The sequence below is a fragment of the Myodes glareolus genome, chromosome 23 (assembly GCF_982192425.1).
Source record: "Myodes glareolus chromosome 23, mMyoGla1.1, whole genome shotgun sequence".
NCBI classification, from domain to species: Eukaryota; Metazoa; Chordata; class Mammalia; order Rodentia; family Cricetidae; genus Myodes; species Myodes glareolus.
The window spans coordinates 46,206,292-46,225,672 of record NC_142048.1 but is presented as its reverse complement, the minus strand read 5'-3'; the positions used below and the strand labels follow the sequence as shown (position 1 = coordinate 46,225,672).

At 41.7% G+C, this 19,381-nt stretch overlaps 1 protein-coding gene across 5 annotated transcripts in view; it reads left to right on the top strand.

Moving 5' to 3' along the window:
* Nucleotides 1-12,986, top strand: part of Kcnu1 (potassium calcium-activated channel subfamily U member 1) — a 93,420-nt gene extending 80,434 nt beyond the window's left edge. For all 5 annotated transcript variants that reach the window (XM_087900945.1, XM_087900943.1, XM_087900944.1 and 2 more), the window contains exons 25-27: nucleotides 7,950-8,144; nucleotides 9,610-9,723; nucleotides 12,595-12,986. In XM_087900945.1, coding sequence (XP_087757071.1) covers nucleotides 7,950-8,144; nucleotides 9,610-9,723; nucleotides 12,595-12,849 — 564 coding nt within the window. In that variant the 3' untranslated portion in view covers nucleotides 12,850-12,986. The remainder of the gene's footprint in view (nucleotides 1-7,949; nucleotides 8,145-9,609; nucleotides 9,724-12,594) is intronic.
* The last annotated feature ends 6,395 nt before the right edge of the window (nucleotides 12,987-19,381 follow it).

The following is a 19,381-nucleotide window of genomic DNA, read 5'->3' as shown; positions in this document are numbered from 1 at the left end:
AAAGTGTCAGGCAGTGAAGGACCCGGCAGGCAGCATTGTCTTGAAAGTGCTCATCTCTTTTAAAGCTAATGCTATTGAAAAGGGCGTTCAAGCTCTGGACAAGAATGGTGTGGACCTCCTAATGAAGTATATTTTTAAAGGCTTTGAGAGCCCACAGTGGTATGAAAGGGAGTAGTAGGGTTCATCTGCGGAGTTTGACTGCAAGAAAAACTGTAGTCCTCCAGCTGGAACTGCATGTGTTCACAATAGTGGGAGTTGCTGGTACAAAGACCAAAGCAACCAAACGGCACCGCTGCCCTGTGGGTAGCAGCCTTGTCTTCTTGCTTCCTTTTTCATATCTATAAAGAAGAAAATTACGTGTCAGTTTCCTTAAAGAAAATTGAAATAACATGGAGAAAAATTTAATGAGAGTGTTTGATCCTTTCATAACCATGTCAATAATATGTATACCATTCTGAATTTATATTCAAGTTTGATGGTGCAATTTTAACTCTTTACTTTGTTTTTACTTTGGTTTACTTTGTTTTTAATCAAGATCTGATCAAATTTGAGGTAAGTTTTCTAACTCAAGCTAGTCATAAAGTGATCTTTCTTTTTAAAAATGAGAGACCGGCAGCTATTAACATTGCAAAACTGGACCATATTTCCCTTATTTAAGCAAAATGTGTTTCCAGAGCAAGTAGTGGGTGAGCCCCACTACCAATTTCCAGCTGTGTTTCTGCTTGCCTCCAGGTGATGCTGTGAGTGTAAGTGTGCTACTTCTTGTTAGCATCCAATTATTACGGCCTCTCAGTCTCTTTGTGGTGACCCAGAGTCCAGAGCAAGCAGTCTTGCTCTGTATAAACACATCTCATTTTCCTTCTGATTATAAGGCTATCTGGGGAAACCACCCCAAGGCAGGGAAAGGACATCGAAACTGATGTAATTCAAGCTCTACCTGCCTCTGGCAAAATCCCACTTTGTTCAGACATTTCCACAGGTGTCCACTGTCATTTCATATGCCCAGTGATGTGGGCAGTGTTCTTCAGATGACAGGAACTCAGAAAAGATTGGTTCTGATCCAAACAAATACATAGTCTGTGTTTCAGCCCAGTGTTTTTTAAGAAAAAAAAAGTGTTTATTTTGTTGGACAAACCAAATTGGTTCTCAAAAAATGACCGGTGCTTGTAAAAAGTTGCTATTACGGAGTAGTTTCAAGAGCAATCACGTGAACGCACATATTCGAGAGGGAATCAGCCTGGCTGGTCTTTACACAAGACGCCAGTTCCAGAGTCACTGATTGAGGGGTGAACCAATGCAGAAAGTCTGTAAACTACTCTTTGTGATACCTGCTTTTTTGTTTTGTTCTGTTTTGTAAAATTATGATAAACTTCAGAAAATAAAATGTCAGTGTTGAATAAAAGAAAAATCCCTAGTACTACCTGTTTAACTTAGGACTGTGCCTTGCTGCAATGGAGTTTCAGTGTAGAAGACATCCATATGCTCAGTGGCTCTCACCTGATGCCTCTGTTTAAATCTTTTTTTTTAAATTTAATAGCCAGCTAGTGATGGCATGCATGCCTTTAATCCCAGCACTTGGGAGGCACAGGCAGGTGGATCTCAGTAGTTCGAAGCCAACCTGGTCTACAAAGTGAGTTCCAGGACAGCCAAAATTGTTGTTACACAGAGAAGCTGTTTCAAAAAACCAAAAAATAAATAAACAATTTTTTCAGTTTACGTGTGTGTGTGTGTGTGTGTGTGTGTGTGTGTGTGTAAGTTCAGTCCCTCAAAAGGCACAAGAAGGATGTTGGATTCCCTGAGACTGGAGTAACAAATGGGTATGAGCCACCATGTGGGTGCTGGGAATTGAACCCAGGTCTTCTACAAGAACAGTCATTGTTCTTAACTGCTGAGCTGTCTCTCCAGCCCCATGGTAAATTTTTGGAATACTTTTTGTATACTATTGTATTATCTGCAAATAGGGATAATTTGACATTTTTCTCTGTTTGTATCCCTTTATTTTCTTTTTCTTTTTTTTTTTGGTCTTATTACTATAGCTGGTGTTCAAGCATTGCATAGAAAAGGAGTCTGGATACTGGACAGTCCTGTCTTGTTCTTAATTTTAATGGTATTGTTTTGTTTTTCCTCCATTTAGGATGATGTTGGTTGTGTGTTGTCATATATATCCTTGATTAGGTTTAGGTAAGTTTCCAAAGGCATGCTGAATTTTCTTCATCTGTTGAAATTATCATGTGACTTTTTTGTCTTTAGGTTTATTTACATGATTTATTATAATTATTGACTTAGGTATGTTGAACCATTCCTGCATCTCTGGGACAGAGTCAGCTCAGTTATGGTGGATGATCTTTTTATGCCCGTATTTAGTTTAATTTTTAAAAGTATTTTACTGAGAATTTTTGTATTTGTGTTCATCAGGGATATTGGTCTGTAGTTTTCCTTTCTTACTGTGTCTTCACCTGTTTGGTATTAGAGTGAGAGCTCCTTCGCAGAAGGAGTTTAGGAGTGTTTCCTCCTTTACCTCCTCCTCAATAATTAAGAAGTACTGGTTGTAGCTCTCCTTTGAGGTTTGGTAGACTCCTCTGACGAGTCCATCTGGGCCTGGGCTTTTCCATGTCAGAAGGCTTTTTTATTACTATTTCTATCTCTTTCTTGTTACAGGTTTCAGCTGTCTAACTGTAGTGGTTCAGATGGCCCCAGAAATTCATCCACTTCTTTTTAGTTTCTGACTTATTGGAGTATAGCTTTTTAAAATATTCCCTTGTAATATTCTAAATGTCTTTGAAGTCTTTTGCAATCTTATTCAGTTCACCTTTGATTCTTTAATTTCGGGCTTTTCTTTCTTTCTTTGAGCTAATGGTCTGTCAATCTTGTTTATCTTCTAAACATAGTTTTTGGATTAACTGACTCTTTGGACTGTTCACTTCTGTTTCATGAGTAGCTGCTATGGGTTTTATTATTTTTTTCCCATCTACTGGATTTGGGTTTGTTTTGTTCTTGTTTTTCCAAGTTCTTGAGTTGCATCATCAAGCGATTTATTTGCACTCATCTTTATTTTTAAATGTACTCTGCAGTTTGAACGTGATTGGTCCTTATAATTTCATAAGGAGTGGTAATGCTAGGAGATGTGGCCTTGTTGGAGGAAGTGTGTCACTGTGGGGGCGGGTTTGAGGTTTCCTGTACTCAGGATACTGCTCAGTGAGTCAGTTGACTTCCTGTTGCCTGTAAGATGTAGGACTCTTAACTGTTTCTCCAATACCACATCTGCCTGTCTGCTGCCACGTTCCCCACCATGACTGAACCTCTGAAACAGTAAGTGAGCTCCCTCAAATGTTTTCCTTATGAGTTGCCATGGTCATGGTGTCTTTTCACAGCAATAAAAACTCTTTAACTAAGACATGTACTCAGAGTTATAAATTTCATTTTTAGAATTGCTTTTTAATATGTTCCAGAGGTATTGCTGTATTGTTTTCATTTTCCAATAATTTTTAATTTCTTAGTTCCGTCTTTGATCTGAATGAATTGTTTAATCTCTATGAGTTTGTGTAATTACTAGAGATTTGTTTGCTATTGATATTAATGTTGTATTGCATTGTGGTCACACTGAATACAAGGTATTATTTAAGTTTTTATGTATTCATTGAGATTTGTTTTGTGTCCCAGTTTGTGGTCTGTTTTAGAGAAATTTCCATGGAGTACTGAGCAGATTGCATATTCCTTGGTGTTTTGGTAGAATGCTCTGTAAGTATTAGGTCCATTTGATATATGATATAATTTAATTTTGATATACAGTATAATTTATTTTTGATATTTCTTCTTATTTATTGTCTAGAAGACTTATCTATGGAAGAATGTGGGCTATTGAAATATACTACTACTAGGGTGTTGACTACTACCAAGTTTGGGCTAATTTGTGTCTTCAAATTAGTACTACAGAGTTTGGTGTAGTATTACAATGCTTTCTCGATTAGTTTTCCCCTTGATTGGGATAAAGTGTCCTTTATTTTCTTTGGATTGGTTTTAATTTGATGTCTGTTTTGTCAGATATGGGGATAGTGAGGGCTGAGGACAGATCTCTCCAACTGAGAATGCCCTGGACTTTTGATAGTTAGCAGCATGATGTCAGCAGGTGGATGGAATTCTGAAGTCCTGGGTTTGTCCACTGCTGTAAAGCTTAAGAACTCAGAAGCTCCATGAGCGTATGTGATACAGTACTATCCCTCCAGACAGAACCCTTGAAAGTACAGAGGCAGTTCCTCTGCTTGTATCAATACCAGTGGTTGTTGGATGCTTCCTGTGTTCCCAAAGCACTTCCTGTGTCCTCAACTTACCCAGCTGATAAAGTTTGAGATGTGTCAGGAAGTGAGAAAGTGCCCAACATACTGACTGCAAAGCTGAGTGTGGCCAGCAGAGGCTGCTGATAAGCAAAGAAGGAAACCAGTAACACTGAAGACAGAGGAGAGGGACGGTAGGTACTTGTGCAACACAGACCTAGCACAGCACAGACCCGAAGAGAAAGAGGCCACAAGTTCACTGACCTCCCCATGCATATAAGTCTCCCATTTTCAAGGACCTCATCTTTCTATCCCTCACATGATTCCTTCCTACATATTTACGGTAGTTTCTCAATTGTTTATATTTTTGCTTTAGATATTCATCTAATTTTGATTATGCGTGTTTCTATTTCTAGGCCTGTGTTTGTGGATAGGTATTGATTAAATCTGGTTCTGCCATTGAATATCCATCTATGGTTATTGAAAGTTTTGCTGGGTATAGTAGTCTGAGCTTACATCTGTGGTCTCTTAGTGTCTGCATATTGCTATTAGTTATTATTTCTACATTTGCCCTAGATGCTTGGTTTTTTTGTTTGTTTGTTTGGTTGGTTGGTTTTTTTTTTTCCTCCGAGACAAGATTTCTCTGTTTAACAATCCTGGAGACCTGGCTGTCCTGGGACTCACTTTGTAGACCAGGTTGGCCTCAAACTCACTGAGATCTGCCTGCCTCTGCCTCCCAAGTGTTGGGATTAAAGGTGTGTGCCACCACCACCCGGTGCCATAGATACTTTTTAACTTCATAGCACATTCTACATCAGTTTTCCTAGTTTCCATTCTGTGGTCGTGGGTAATAAATACACTAGCGAGCCATAAGTGATCCGTGTGTGTCTCTGTCTTGTGTGAGCTAACGGCACAGCTGCCACAGAGCTGTTTCCTGTCTGCTGCTCAGTGCTGGAGCTGAGTTCTCTAGGGTAGGTTGTTTAGAGGCAACATGAAGCCTCTAAAACACCAGAATTCATCACCTACTGAACTCAAACATTCAAATAGGCAAAATTCCAGTTCGGGGCAAAATCAGTGACCTGAAGGAGTAAACAAATAGCAGATGAATCCAACCCCAGACCCTCGGGAAGGAAGTAGCATCAGCAACAGAACCAGGGGCTGGATAAGAGAGTCAGAAAGATGGACAAAAAGTCAGCCAGATGAAAGCTTAGTAAGAAAATTTACATATTTAAAGAAAAACCAAATAGAAATGTTGAAAGTGAAAAAAAAATCAATGAGAGCATCACCAACAATTCTAAAATCCTCAGTCGTCCAGGAAATGAAGATTAAATTGCTTTGAGATTCTCTCACCCCAGGCAGAATGGCCATCAAAACAAAGGACAGCAAAGGCTAGCCAGGATGGAGGGAATGATGGATGTTGTCCATAGCTGGTAGGAAAGTAAATTTCTGCACACACTGTGGGAATCAGGGTGCAGAATTTTCCAAAACCTAAAACTCTGGCCGGGTGGCAGCTTGGTGGTTGTAAGTGCTTGTGCAGCTGTGGGGACCAGGGCTTGGATTTCAGCACCCACATAACAGACTGCGGGGGATGGAGACAGGGGAGATGCTCGGTTCTGCTGGCTGCCAACCTAGCCAAAGTCATGTAAGTTCCAGGGGTGGCGAGACACCTTGCCTCCAGAGGAATAAAGCCAAGAGTGGCAGGAGGCAAACACCCAGTTCTCCCTTTAGCCCTCACATTCCCACACAGGAACATGGACCAGCACCCATGTGTGCATGCACCTTTTACACATATGTACACACACACAAAAATTAATGAATTTCCTTATTTAAAAAATTGCAATAAAAACAGCACACACCAGCCAGGTGGTGGTAGCACACACCTTTAATTCCAGCACTCGGGAAGCAGAGACAGGCAGATCTCCGTGAGTTCAAGGCCAGCCTGGTCTGCAAAATGAGTTCCGGGACAGCCAGAACTGCGACACAGGGAAACTCTGTCTTGAAAAAAAAAAAGACCACACACCAATTTCCAGACCCAAAGATTGAAAGGTACTGATATGTAGTTGTAAATGTTTATTAAAAATTGACCCTCTTCTCAAATTGGTATTTTTTTAAGTTTTTAAAAAAAGTAGAACTATTATGTGATCCAACTAACTTCTAGGCATATATCCAAAGGGCTCCAAGCTACCTACAGAAGTACTTAAACGTTTATATTTATAGGTTCACTGTTCACAACAGTGGTGAAACACAACCAGCCAAATATTCATCAACATACGAATATTGAATAAAATCTGGCACATAAACAGTAGAATTTTTTGCAGCCATAGAAAAAAATGAAGCTATGACATTCACAGGAGAAGGTATGCCCCCAAAGATGATTATGTTAAGTGGCACAGGCAAATGCAGAAAGACAAACATCATGTTTCTTTCACATGCAGAATCTAAAGTTTTATATACATATGTGTGCGATAATTGTGTGTACATGTGCATGCGTGTACATGTATGGTGGAGATACATACATACACGGATGCCATCACAAAAACCATTGCTTTGTTATGTCAACCTAAAAGACACATAATAAATAAAACTCTTATAAAATATTTGTTCTGTCGGCTTGAGAAAACCCACTACAGAGGATGTTAGAAAGGCTGTGGCAGTGAGTCTGGAGAGGGGTTATGGAGACACCTCAGATTGTTTAGACTCAGATTGTTTTGGTGTGAGAACTTGTCCCCATTTCCTCTTTTGGTTTCATCCGGGTGCCAAATGTCTGGGTTGAATAAGAATGTCCCTCATAGTCCCAAATATTGGAATGTTTAGTCATCAGGGAATGGCACCATTGGAAAGGATTAGTAGGTGTAGCCCTGTTGGAGGAAGTGTGGGGTGAGCTTTGAGGTTTCAAAAGCCCCTGCCAAGCCCAGAGTGTCTCTCTGTCAGGATGTAGAACTCTCAGCAACTTCTCCAGCACCATGTCTACCTGTGTATCCACATCCTCCACCCTGATGCTCATGGACTAACCCTCTGAAACTGTAAGCAAGCCCACAAGTAAATCCTTCCTTTATAAGAGTTGCCTCGGTCATGGTGTCTCTCCACAGCGATGGAACAGCGACTGAGACACTGAAGAGTAGAAACTACTGGTTTCTCTGACCCTGTAACTGTGACTCTGGAGAAAAGAACCTGTGGCAGCCATAAGTGTTATGAGTGCTCTTACTATGTGGCTTTAACTAGGTCATTATTCACAGAAATGTAAGTAAATTCACACCCCCAAAACTCAAGAACAGATGATAAGAATGTCAGTACAGCCTCAAGGAAAAATCTATCTCATTAATTATATATTTTAAAAATGTACATCGATGATCCTTTGGATATTGTGGCTTGACACACTACTCTGGTCACTTATGGAGGGAGAGGACTCTGGGATATCAGCCCCATGACTCACATTTCGGTGTCTGCTCCCTCGGAACTAGATTTGTCTTACTTGTTTTCTCCCTGCTTTGACTAAACCATCTTTCTACCCAGACTGCCAACTTACACTCCATTTTGATAGCGACAATGAAAAGATGTGTTCTGCACCACGAGGCCCATTTCAAATGGTGACACCTACTAACTCTCCGTGTGCCAACACCTCTGCCATACATGTGCTGGCCCTTCTGATTTCACACATAGCTTGCCTATGTTTTCCAGGCCTTCTATAACTATCATGTCCTGGAATTACTTCAGATGCTAGTGACAGGAGGTATCAGCCCTCAGATGGAACAATGTTTGGTTCAGGAGAAGTCCTACGGGATCCAGGCAGATTGTGCCACAGTCACGTCTAGAAGGTCGCGGTGTAAGCTGGAGCTTCTTTCTTTAGACCATACCATCCTATCAGACATTGAGGTGAGTCTACTATTGTTACTATAATGCATTTCTTACTTCATTAACTCTCTGAGTTTCAATGGTCTAGGCTGCTTGAGTTCATATATGACTTGGCACAGAAATAATAGCTAGTAGATCCAGTGTTCCAGCTAAAGTGTCTGCACACTGTTGTGTTATTCTTTGCAATAATCTCAAGAGGTAGAGAAGAAAGTTGTTTTCTCAATCTTCCAGCTAAATGTGCAAGCAACATTAGAGAGGCCCGACATGATGTCTGAATGTGTCCCCTATGGATCCTGTCTTGGAAACTCAGTCCCTAATGCAATGGTGTTGAAGGATGAGCCATTAAAAGATTGACGGGAGGGGGCAGGGGGGGGGTTGGAGAGATAGCTCAGCGGTTAAGAGCATTGCCTGCTCTTCCAAAGGTCCTGAGTTCAATTCCCAGCAACCACATGGTGGTCCGCAACCATCTGTAATGAGGTCTGGTGTCCTCTTCTGGCCTTCAGGCATACACACAGAAAGAATATTGTATACATAATAAATAAATAAATAAATAAATAAATAAATTTAAAAAAGATTGACGGGGTATGATGGACTAAATATCACTAGCAGGAGTTAGGTATCAGTAGAAGGATGGGCTTGGCCTCCTCCCTTCTCTGTTACACGTGGCCTCTCTTGCACCTCACCTTATCGTGAGACGATGCAGCAGTAAGGCTGTTGTCATTTGCAGTCCCCTCGACCGCAGCTCTCCCGGAAGCCCAGGATCTACTCTGTGTCTATTCCAGTCTTTTGTGTTTAATCATACAGGGGTGACATGAGTTAAGTAACTAAATCCTCAGCGGAGCAAGAAACTGAGGCTTAGCTGAGGTCACTGCAATTCCAACCATGTCACAGCAGGGGTCCAGCTAAGGAGTATGGTCCAGGTTCTTACTGTTGTCTCAAAACCTGCAATGCTAAAGAATTCTGGTCAGGCTAGCTGCAGTCAAGTAGAACTCTGGGTCTGGATCTAAGAATGTCGCCAGTTCGTAGACTATGCAGACACTTTCTTGACCAGAGAGCAGGTAAAGGCAGACTATCACAAGATAACACCATGGGAAGCTTCCAGAGGAGCGTCTCTTCATTCAGGAACCAGAGTAGCGTGCAGAAGAAGCGAGCTACTTCTCAGGGTTTGCTTTATGTTTCGTTTTGATTGGCACTGTCTCCAGCTACCTGTTCAGTGTTATGGTGAAGACACATGTGAACAAGGAGACATCTTTTGTAAAGCCAGTGGATGTCAGCATGGCCCCTTCACAGGAGTATGCCCTTTAGACCACTGCACTGAGCATACACCTCAACGCATACTGCCCGCTTTCCACTGCTGTCACAAGCAGGGGTATGGCTATTAGGGCCTCTAGATGCCTGCAGCAAAGAGCGGGCAGACAAAATTCAAGTTCTTACAACTCTTTGATTAAAGTGCTTAGCAACCCCTATTGTTCTGTTCTCTTCCCAGCCAAGGAAAACCTTTGGACAACTGTTCTGTGGCTCCTTAGATAATTATGGGATCCTATGTGTTGGCTTATACCGTGTGATGGATGAAAAGGAAAAGAACCTGGAACACAAAAGGGGAGTATGCTGACTTGAAAAGTACTAGATAGATACCTTTTAAGTATGAGAACCAAGGCCACTTTGTCTCATGAAAGCTGAGTCCAGAGCTCCAGACCAGGAGCAGGATGTAGGGGCTAGATAATGGTGTAAGAATATGGAAGACTGGGTCTAAACAACAGGAAGCTGTGGTCAGGATCCCATGAACATTGACCTTGTAAGGAGACTACAGATTCTGTCCCTACTGAAAACTAAAACATAGACTTTAAATAAGAATTCTTTCATGGCTCACCTCCATCTATGAAGCTGCTGCTACATCGGAGAGATGCCCTGGTTTCCTGCTGGATTATCTGGGGAATGTTTAATGAATGCTTTCTTCTAGTCATGGGGGTTTGTAGGAAGTTTTTTGTTTTGTTTTGTTTTGTTTTGTTTTTGGAGACAGGGTTTCTCTGCGTTGCTTTGGAACTAGCTCTTGTAGACCAGGCTGGCCTCAAATTCATGGAGATTCGCCTGCTTCTGCCTCCCGAGTGCTGGGATTAAAGGTGTGCGCCACCGCCGCGCAGCTGGTTGTGGTTTGAATTCCTAAATCATCAGTGTGCTGTGTCCAGACTCCAGTTTTATTAAAAGAAGGTCGTTCTGCTAGCTGTGGGAAAGAGAGAACGTCTATCTGGATCAGTGGGGAGAGGGGAAAAGAAAGGAGGATGCAATCTACAACAGCACAACCATGCAGTTCCGAGCCAGCACTGTCACCATGGGCACGAAGGCAGGTGGTAATCAGGGAGAAATGAAAAAAATGGGAGTATAGAAATAGGTTGGTCAAACCCATTCCAGGCAGAGGACAAATAAAATTACTCAAAATAGTGGGCTCAAGTGAGAAGAAAGAGAGGAAGGGGCAGAAGAAGTGAGAGAAGGAAGAACATTATATTAACAAGAGAAGGGATAAATGAATGATCTAAGGTAGGAGTATTGTGTGTGTGTGTGTGTGTGTGTGTGTGTGTGTGTGTTCTTAGCATGAAAATTTCTTAGTGCATACATAGCCAGTGCAGAGAGGAGATGGGAGGGCGACGCAGAGTTGGGAAGAGGTAAAATTCAGATTGACTGCTGGGTGGTGTGAAAGCAGGGTTGTCATGGATACAGGGAACGATGGTAGACTGTAGAGTCCAAGGACGAGGACTGGAAATCCTGATGAAGTAGGGAGGAGATGTAGTCAGAGGAAGGGAGCGGGAGAGAAAGGATGGTGGGAGGTGGTGGGTGGAGACTGATTTACTGAAGCTGAAGATTTCTGACGTGGGACATAGGAAGTGGTAGCATCCAGCATGTGCCTGGAAAGCGGTTTGGAGATGGGGGATCTTTGGGTAGCAGGTGTCAGAGAATGGGCCTGGGTGACACAGCTGTAGACCACACAGACACTGTAGGCACGGACAGTGCTGGTGGAGCTAGAGTTAGGAGGAAACGGTGCCCACGTGCCAAAGACCTAGATAAACACGGAGGTCTGATAGATTACTAGGGAGGGCTAAGTGGTTTTAAAACACACACCTGTAGAACAGTGGGGAGGAGCGATGCTCTGAGTTCAGCTCCAGAAAGTAGAAATGGTTCCTATGTAAAAACATGTCCCCTGCCCCACTCTTCCTCAGCTCTAAACCCTGCCTCCGCAGGTCTGGAGAATCTGTAGAATATGGTTTTTGGAAGATTGTACAGCTTATATTTGAGAGATCGTCAAGAAAGGAAACGGTATTTTTCCTTTAAAAGGAATGTGGGATTGTGCTAACTGTTAGTTAGAACCAATCAGGGCCACAGAGGACCCATGGGAAACGGTGATGGGTAAATGATCCACTGAAGGGAGGTCAAGCCTGAATATTTTAAGAAGGGGAGACCTTAGGGGACAGTGGTGAAGAAGGGCAGATGAGAGGCACACAAGGTCAGCTTGTCTACATTTTGGTCATGAATCCTGAGGTATTAACACACACTTGTTGAGCTTTGCTCTGACCTTGACATCTTGTTGAAGTGTCTTGCTTCCCTAAAAGTCTTCTCATGGAGGCTCAGGCTATGAGTGTTCTTTCAGATTTATTCTGAACAGAAATTTAGGTTTTAAATGCATTTATTCTTTGGTCAGGCTGAATTCTGTATAAAATTTGATGACATACACATTAGGTTAAGATAGACAAAAATCGGGGCTGGAGAGATTGCTTAGTGGTTAAGAGCATTGCCTGCTCTTCCAAAGGTCCTGAGTTCAATTCCCAGCAACCACATGGTGGCTCACAACCATCTGTAATGAGATCTGGCACCCTCTTCTAGCCATGTATGGAGGCAGAATGTTGTATACATAATAAACAAATAAAATTTTAAAAAAAAGATAGACAAAAAATCTATATGGGAAAAAATTCTGTATGTTGTAGCAAGCAAACTGTGTGGTTTCTCTGATCAAAGGAACTTTTCCCCAGTCAGGCACTGCCCTTGCTTTTGCTTGTGTGTTTGCTGTTCTAGGGGCGGAACCCAGGGCCTTGCACCTATGAGGGAAGTGTTGCACATTGACCTGTCTTTCCAATCTCAGATCCCAGTTTTGCTTCAGTGCTCAGAATTGTGCTAGCTGAATGTGTTAGTCTGTGTGTAGTGAAAGCAGATAAACCCAGAGTCAGATGAGCCAATAGAGGTGAACTCTCCCAGATACGGTCTTGTTTCTCTCATTAAAATGATGCGCACAGCTGCCCCCAGAGAGCTGGGGTGCCAGCCAAAGTGGGTGTGTTGTAGAGAGATGGACACAGACCTGTAGGAACCCTCCAGCTACTGCATGCCAATGACGGAAAGGGGGAAACTCATCTTTCTTTGGGACATTGCTTGTAGTGTCACTGTTCAAATGGCGACCTCAGAATTTGTCTTTGGCTCTCCTTACAGGTTTGTAATTACCAGGCCAGCTAATGATTGCCACCTGCTGCCCTCAGATCTCGTGTTCTGTGCCATCCCGTTTAGCACTGCCTGTTACAAAACGGAAAATGTTTCTTCAAATCCGAGTCTTGAGAACATTGCAAATGTAACGTCACTGACCCCAGGGCGTCACAGAGTCGGCACAGAGGCAGAGAAAGCATCTCTGCGTTCCAGCTCTCAAGTCTATCCTTTGAAACTATTCACTTCCAGTTTTTTCGATCAATGAAAAGTAAGAACAGATGTGTGCTATTTTTGTTCCCATTGTTAGTAGTTCACAAGTCGGCAAGCCCACACCGCTGTGGAACAGACCCTCTTATCCCACTGGATAAGACGGTAGATAAATAAAGATGCACGTGGTAAATGGTATCAAAGGAAAGTCCATTGCGCTCCTTCCCTCCAGCAATAAACGGGTTCACTGGAGCTGAATTAAGAAGTCCTCCACATGGATAGATGGTAATAGGAACTGGAACCAATTTGCCTATGAATAAGATCTGTCGCAAGGCAGATGTTCATTAAAATGAGTATTATGAATATTTTGGGATCACGCTGAAGCAGAGAAAAAGCAGAATTTGTGCTGATCTGGGTAGAAGGGATGGGTTCCTTTCAGAAAGACCACTCTTTGTTCCTGGGCATTGTAACTATAAAAAGTCTTGTCCATTTCGTGTTGGCCACCTACTCCTGGGTGTTAGGCCTGCCCTGAAGGGTGCTTATACTCCACTGGAGTCTCATTGATTTTCCCTTGGCCAGTGGGTATCAGTTACAGATAGCTTCTTTGTTAGGGTTGGGAGTTCGTGTCCATGTCCCCTTCTTAGCTCTGGAACCCCATCTAACTTGAATCTGTGCAGGCCTTCTATGCGCTGCCACAGTCTCTGTGAGCCCAGGACAAGCACTCCTGTTGTGTCTGGAAGCCACTTGTTTTGTTTTGGCATTTTTTTCTGTCTTACTGGATTTGTTGGTTGTTTTCATTTTCATTTTTGTGTTTCATTTTGTTGAAAGAGAGAAATAAAGAAAATAAATATGGGTGGGTAAGGAGGTAAGGAGTACCTAGGAGGGGTTGATGATCAAAATATATTGTATGAAAAAATTAAATAATAAAGTCCTCTCCAGAGCCCAGGTGTACTCTCACCTCCAGCCTTCCAGCCCCCTTGATGGAAGCTGTTTTTCTGTTCTAAGGACATAGCTTTTGTTCTTTTTTCCTCTCTGTGACTGGTGCCTCTATGTTCTGCCTTCTCACACCAATAATTAGTCAAGAAAACGCCTCACAGACTTACCTGCAGGCCAATCTAATGGAAGCATATTCTCACTTGAGGCCTTCTCTTCCAGATCATTCTAGCTCGTATCAAATTGACAAAACAACAAATACTATCTAGGACACGATGTTCCTGGGTGAAGTCCAGTAGCTTCAAGTAGGCAATGTTTCAACCCCCTAAATCAGATCAAGATCACACAGCTTTAAAATGTTCCCTGACTTACAGGACCCTTCATTCAATCGCTACCCGCCCCACTCTACGCCCAGAGTTTCCATATCCTTGTCTAAGGTCTAGCCTGGTGACTGCCGCCCCTCCAACATTTGTTTCTCTACAGCCTGCAGGCTCTAACCCAGCTCCCACCGACAGGGCCCTGGCACAGTCTGGTCACCAGCACTTTGTATCAGGGGACCTCTAGCCTTCCACAGAGTCCCACATCTGGGCCTCCAGCCCAGCTTCATCACTTCCACTTGCAAGGTACCCAACATCCAGGCTTCCACCAGGATAAACCTGCATCCACCCACAGGACTCTTTATGTCATCTCATACCAGCCCCTACCCACTAGAAATCCTACCTCCTCCTGGGGTTAGCGCTGGAACACTCCTGATGTCTTCATCCAAGTAGCTCCTGAAATCTACCAGATTTAGCCGAGCCCACATCTGGCTCTTCAACCTGCCTTCCATTTAGGGGAGCTCTAGGGTAGGTGTCTTAATTAGCATTTCTTTTTTTTTAATTTTATGGCTTTGGTGTTTTGCCTGCATATAAGTCTGTGTGAGTATGCCAGATCCTCTGGAACTAGAGTTACAGACAGTTGTGAACTGCCATGTGGGTGCTGGGAATTGAATTAAGGTCCTCTGGAAGAGCAACCAGTCAGTACTTATAGTCACTGAGCCATCTCTCCAGCCCCTTAATTAGGGTTTTTATTGCTGTCAAGAGATATCATGGCCTGACAAAACCAGATTTAAACAATACCTATCCACAAACCTAGCCTTACAGAAAGTACTAGAAGGAAAACTCCATTTCAAGGAAGTTAGCTGCACCCACAAAAACACAGACAACGGATGATATCACGGGAGAAGATGACAAAGATGATCCAGCACTGGAAAATGGAACTCAATGAAGAGGGAGAAACATTAAAGAGGACTCAAGCTGAAATGAAGATGAAATTGAAAAGCCCAACTAGAAAACATAAAGGAAAGCCTCACAAGTATAATGAATCAAGCAGAAGAAAGAATATCAGGTTTCAAAAATAAAAGTGGAGAACTAGACCAAATAATCAAGGAACATGAAAAAGATCACAAGGAAGGAGCACACAGGAGATGTGGGACACCCAGAATATGAGAGAGAGGAGAGAGAGAGAGAAAGAAAGACAAGTCTTTAAATTATAGCCATAGATGAGAGAAAAGAACTCTAAGTTAATGGCATAGACCAGATCTCCAACAAGATCATAGAAGAAAACTTCCCAAGCCAAAGAAAGACACACTTGTTGTGAGACACTATTTTAAAATGTGTTACATTTGCTTATGGTTACATTTGTTTATGCTATGGAAAATTTATTTAATGATACAAAGATGTGTTGCATTCTTTTATGTTGAATTTGTTTAACTCTGTGAAGCTGTGTTACTTTGCCTGTCTTAAACACCTGATTGGTCTAATACAGAGTTGAATGGCCAATAGCAAGACAGGAGAATGGACAGGCAGAACTGGCAGGCATAGAGAATAAATAGGAAGAGAAAAACTAGGGTAGGAGATGAAGGAGCGAGAAAAGAAGGGACCATCCAGCCAGCCTCACAGCCAGACATGGAATAAGAAGGAAAGAAAAGACATACACACACCCATACAGATACATGAAGCACTCAGAATACAAAATAGAGAATACTAGAATGACATGCATAATTAAAACACAAAGTATACATAACAAAGAAAGAGTATTGAAAGCTACAAGAGAGAAAAACACATGCATAGCAAAACACATCAGAGTAACAGATTTTTAAATGAAAACTTTGAAAGCAAGAAGAGCATGGAGCAATACATTCCAAGTTCTAAAAGACTATGACAATCAACACAGACTAATATACCCAGCAAAACTATTTGACAAATTTGAAGAAGAAAACTTTCTATGACATAAACAGCCTAAAAATTTATATCCAACAAACCAACCCTAAGGAAAAAACGGAAAGCATTATTTTTGGATGAAGAGAGAAATGAGCATAGCAGAGAGATTGTGGAATGAAATACAAAGCCATAAGTACTAAAGCACAAAGTACCACTGAACACACCACCAAAAACCAACAGCATGATGACCACAACTAACACATTTCAGTAATAACTTTAAATATCAATGGCCTCAATTCTACAACCAAAAGACATAGACTGAAGCGGATCAAGAGACAAAACCCACCTTTCTGCTGCTTGCAAGAAACACATCTTAGTTTTAAAGATCAGGACTACCTTAGAGTAAAAAGATAGACAAAAGTACTTCAGTCAAATGGACCCAAGAAGTAAACAGATGTCTTTATCTTAATATCTGACAAAACAGACTTAAACAAGCAAGAAGAGATAAAGAGGGATGCTTCATTCTAGCCCAGTGAACGGTTAACAGAGAAGACATAGCTATCTTTTTAAAAATATTATATTTTGGGGGTAACACCAAAGAAGTGAAAGACCTATTCAACAAGAACTTTAAGTCTTTGAAGAAAGAAATTGAAGAAGATGACAGACAATGGAAAGCTCTCCCATGTTCTTGGATAGGTAGGATCAATATAATAAAAATAGCAATCCTACCAAAAGCAATCTATAAATTCAATGTAATCCCCATCAAAATCCCAACACAACTATGAAAGAACAATAATCTTCATATGGAAAAACAAAAAAAAACTGAGTATAGCCAAAACAATTCTGTATAATAAAGGAACTTCCAGAGACATCACCATCCTTGACATCAATCTCTATTACAGAGCTACAGTAATAAAAACAGCTTGGTATTGGCATAAAAACAGAGAGGTTGACCAATGGGATCTAATCAAAGACCTGGATATTAATCCACACACTTATGAACACCTGATTTTGACAAAGAAGCTAAAATTATACAATGGAAATATGAAAGCATCTTCTACAAATGGTGCTGGCATAACTGGATGTCAACATGTAGAAGAATAAAATAGATTCATATCTATTCCCATGCATAAAATTCAAGTCCAAATGGATCAAATACCTCAATATAAATCTGACCACACTGAACATGATAGAAGAGAAAGTGGGAAGTAGCCTTCAATACATGAGTGCAGGAGACCACTTCCTAAATATAACACCAGTAACACAGATACTGAGAGCAACAGCCGATAAATGAAACCTCCCGAAACTGAGAAGCTTTTGTAAAGCACAGGACACAGTGATGAAGACAAAATGAGAGCCTACAGAATGGGAAAAGATCTTCACCAACCCCACATCAGACAGAGGGCTGATCTCCAAATATATAAAGAACTCGAGAAATTAGACATCAAAATTCCAAATATGGTTTACAGAATTAAACAGAGAATTCTCAACAGAAGAATTTCAAATGGCCGAAAGACATTTAAGAAATTGCTCAACATCCTTAGCCATCAGGGAAATGCAAATCAAATGACTTTGAGATACTGTAATCTTACACCAGTCAGAATGGCAATGATAGCTTATGCTAGAGAGGATGCAGAGTAAGGGGAACACTCCTTCATTGCTGGTGGGAATGCAAACACGTTCAACCGCTTTGGAAATCATTATGGCGGTTTCTCAGAAAATTGGGACTCAACCTAACTCAGAACCCAGCAATACCACTCTTGGGTATATTACCCAAAGGATGCTCAATCATACTACAAAGGCATTTGTTCAACTATGCTCATAGCAGCATTATTCGTAATAGCCAGAACCTGGAAACAACCTAGATGCCCCTCAACCAAAGAATAGATAAAGAAAATGTGGCACATTTACACATTAGAGTACTACTTGACATCTTGAAATTTGCATACAAACGTATGGAACTAGAAAACACCATCCTGAGTGAGGTAACCCAGACCAAAAAGATGAATATGGTATGTACTCACACATAAGTGGATACTAGCTATAAACAAAGGATATTGAGCTTATAGTTCATGATTCTACAGAAGCTAAGTATCAAGGTGAACCCTAAGAAAAACATATATAGATCCACCTGGAAAGCTGAAATAAACACGATCGCCTGACAAAATTGGGAGCATGGGGGTGGTGGAAGAAGGAAAGGTGGGAGAGGAAAAGGAGGGGAGAAGGGGAGTGGGAGAAAAACTTGAGAGAATGGGATAGTCAAGATGGAGGAAGGACAGAGATGAGAGCAAGGAAAGAGATATCTTGATTGAGGGAGCCATTATGGGATGAGCAAGAAACCTGGCTCTAGAGAAATACCCAGGAATCCACAATGAATACCTCAGCTAAGACCCTAAGCAATAGAGGAGAGGGGGCCCTATCTGGCCTTGCCCTGTAGTCAGACTGACGAATATCTTAAATATCACCATAGAACCTTCATTCAGCAACTGATGGAAACAGAATCAGAGACCCGCATCGGAGCACTGAACTGAGCTCCCAAAGTCCAGTTGAAGAGTGGGTGGAATGAGAATATGAGCAAAGAGGTCAAGACCTTGATGGGTTCACCCATTGAAACAGTTTACCTGAGCTAATGGGAGCTCACCCACTCCAGCCAGATAGGGAAGGAACAAGCATAAATCCAAACTAGTCCCTCTGAATGTGGTTGACAGTTGCATGGCTGGGGCAGACTGGGCCACTGGCTGGGTCACCAGGATTTATCCCTACTGCTTATACTGGCTTTTTGGGAACCTATTCTCTTTGGATGTATACCTTGCTCAGTCTAGACATAGTAGAGAGGGCCTTGGACCTTCCCCAAAGCAATGTGCCTTATTCTCTCAGTGGAGTGGATGTGGGGAGGGGATAAGTGGAGGGGATGGGAGAGGGGAGGGGGACTTTGGATTGGTATGTATAATGAAAAAAGATAGTTTGTTCTCCTTTTATAAAAATAAAAAAGAAATAATACGTAAAATATTAAATTTTTGAAAGTTTTAATTTTAGATTTATCTATCTTATTTTCTTATGTATGAGTGTTTTCCTTGCATGTGTGCATATGTCTAGTGCCTTCTAAGATCAGAAGAGGTCTATAGAGCCCCTGGAACTGGAGTTGCAGAGGGTTGTGATCCACCCCGTGAGTGCTGGGAACTGAACCCAGGTTCTTTGTAAGAGCAAAAAGTGCTCTTAACTGCTAAGCCACTTCTCCAACCCCAACATTGCTATCTTAAATAAATCTGCACCAAACTTGGGGGCACCCAATTTTATAACAAATCTACTACTGAAATTAAAGACACAGATTAACATCAATCCATTAATAGTAGTTTCTTCAATATGCAGGTCACCTGAACAACAAATAGAGAAACAACAGAAGTTAGTGACACCATATATCCAATGTCCTTAAGAGATAGCTCCAGAATATTCTAT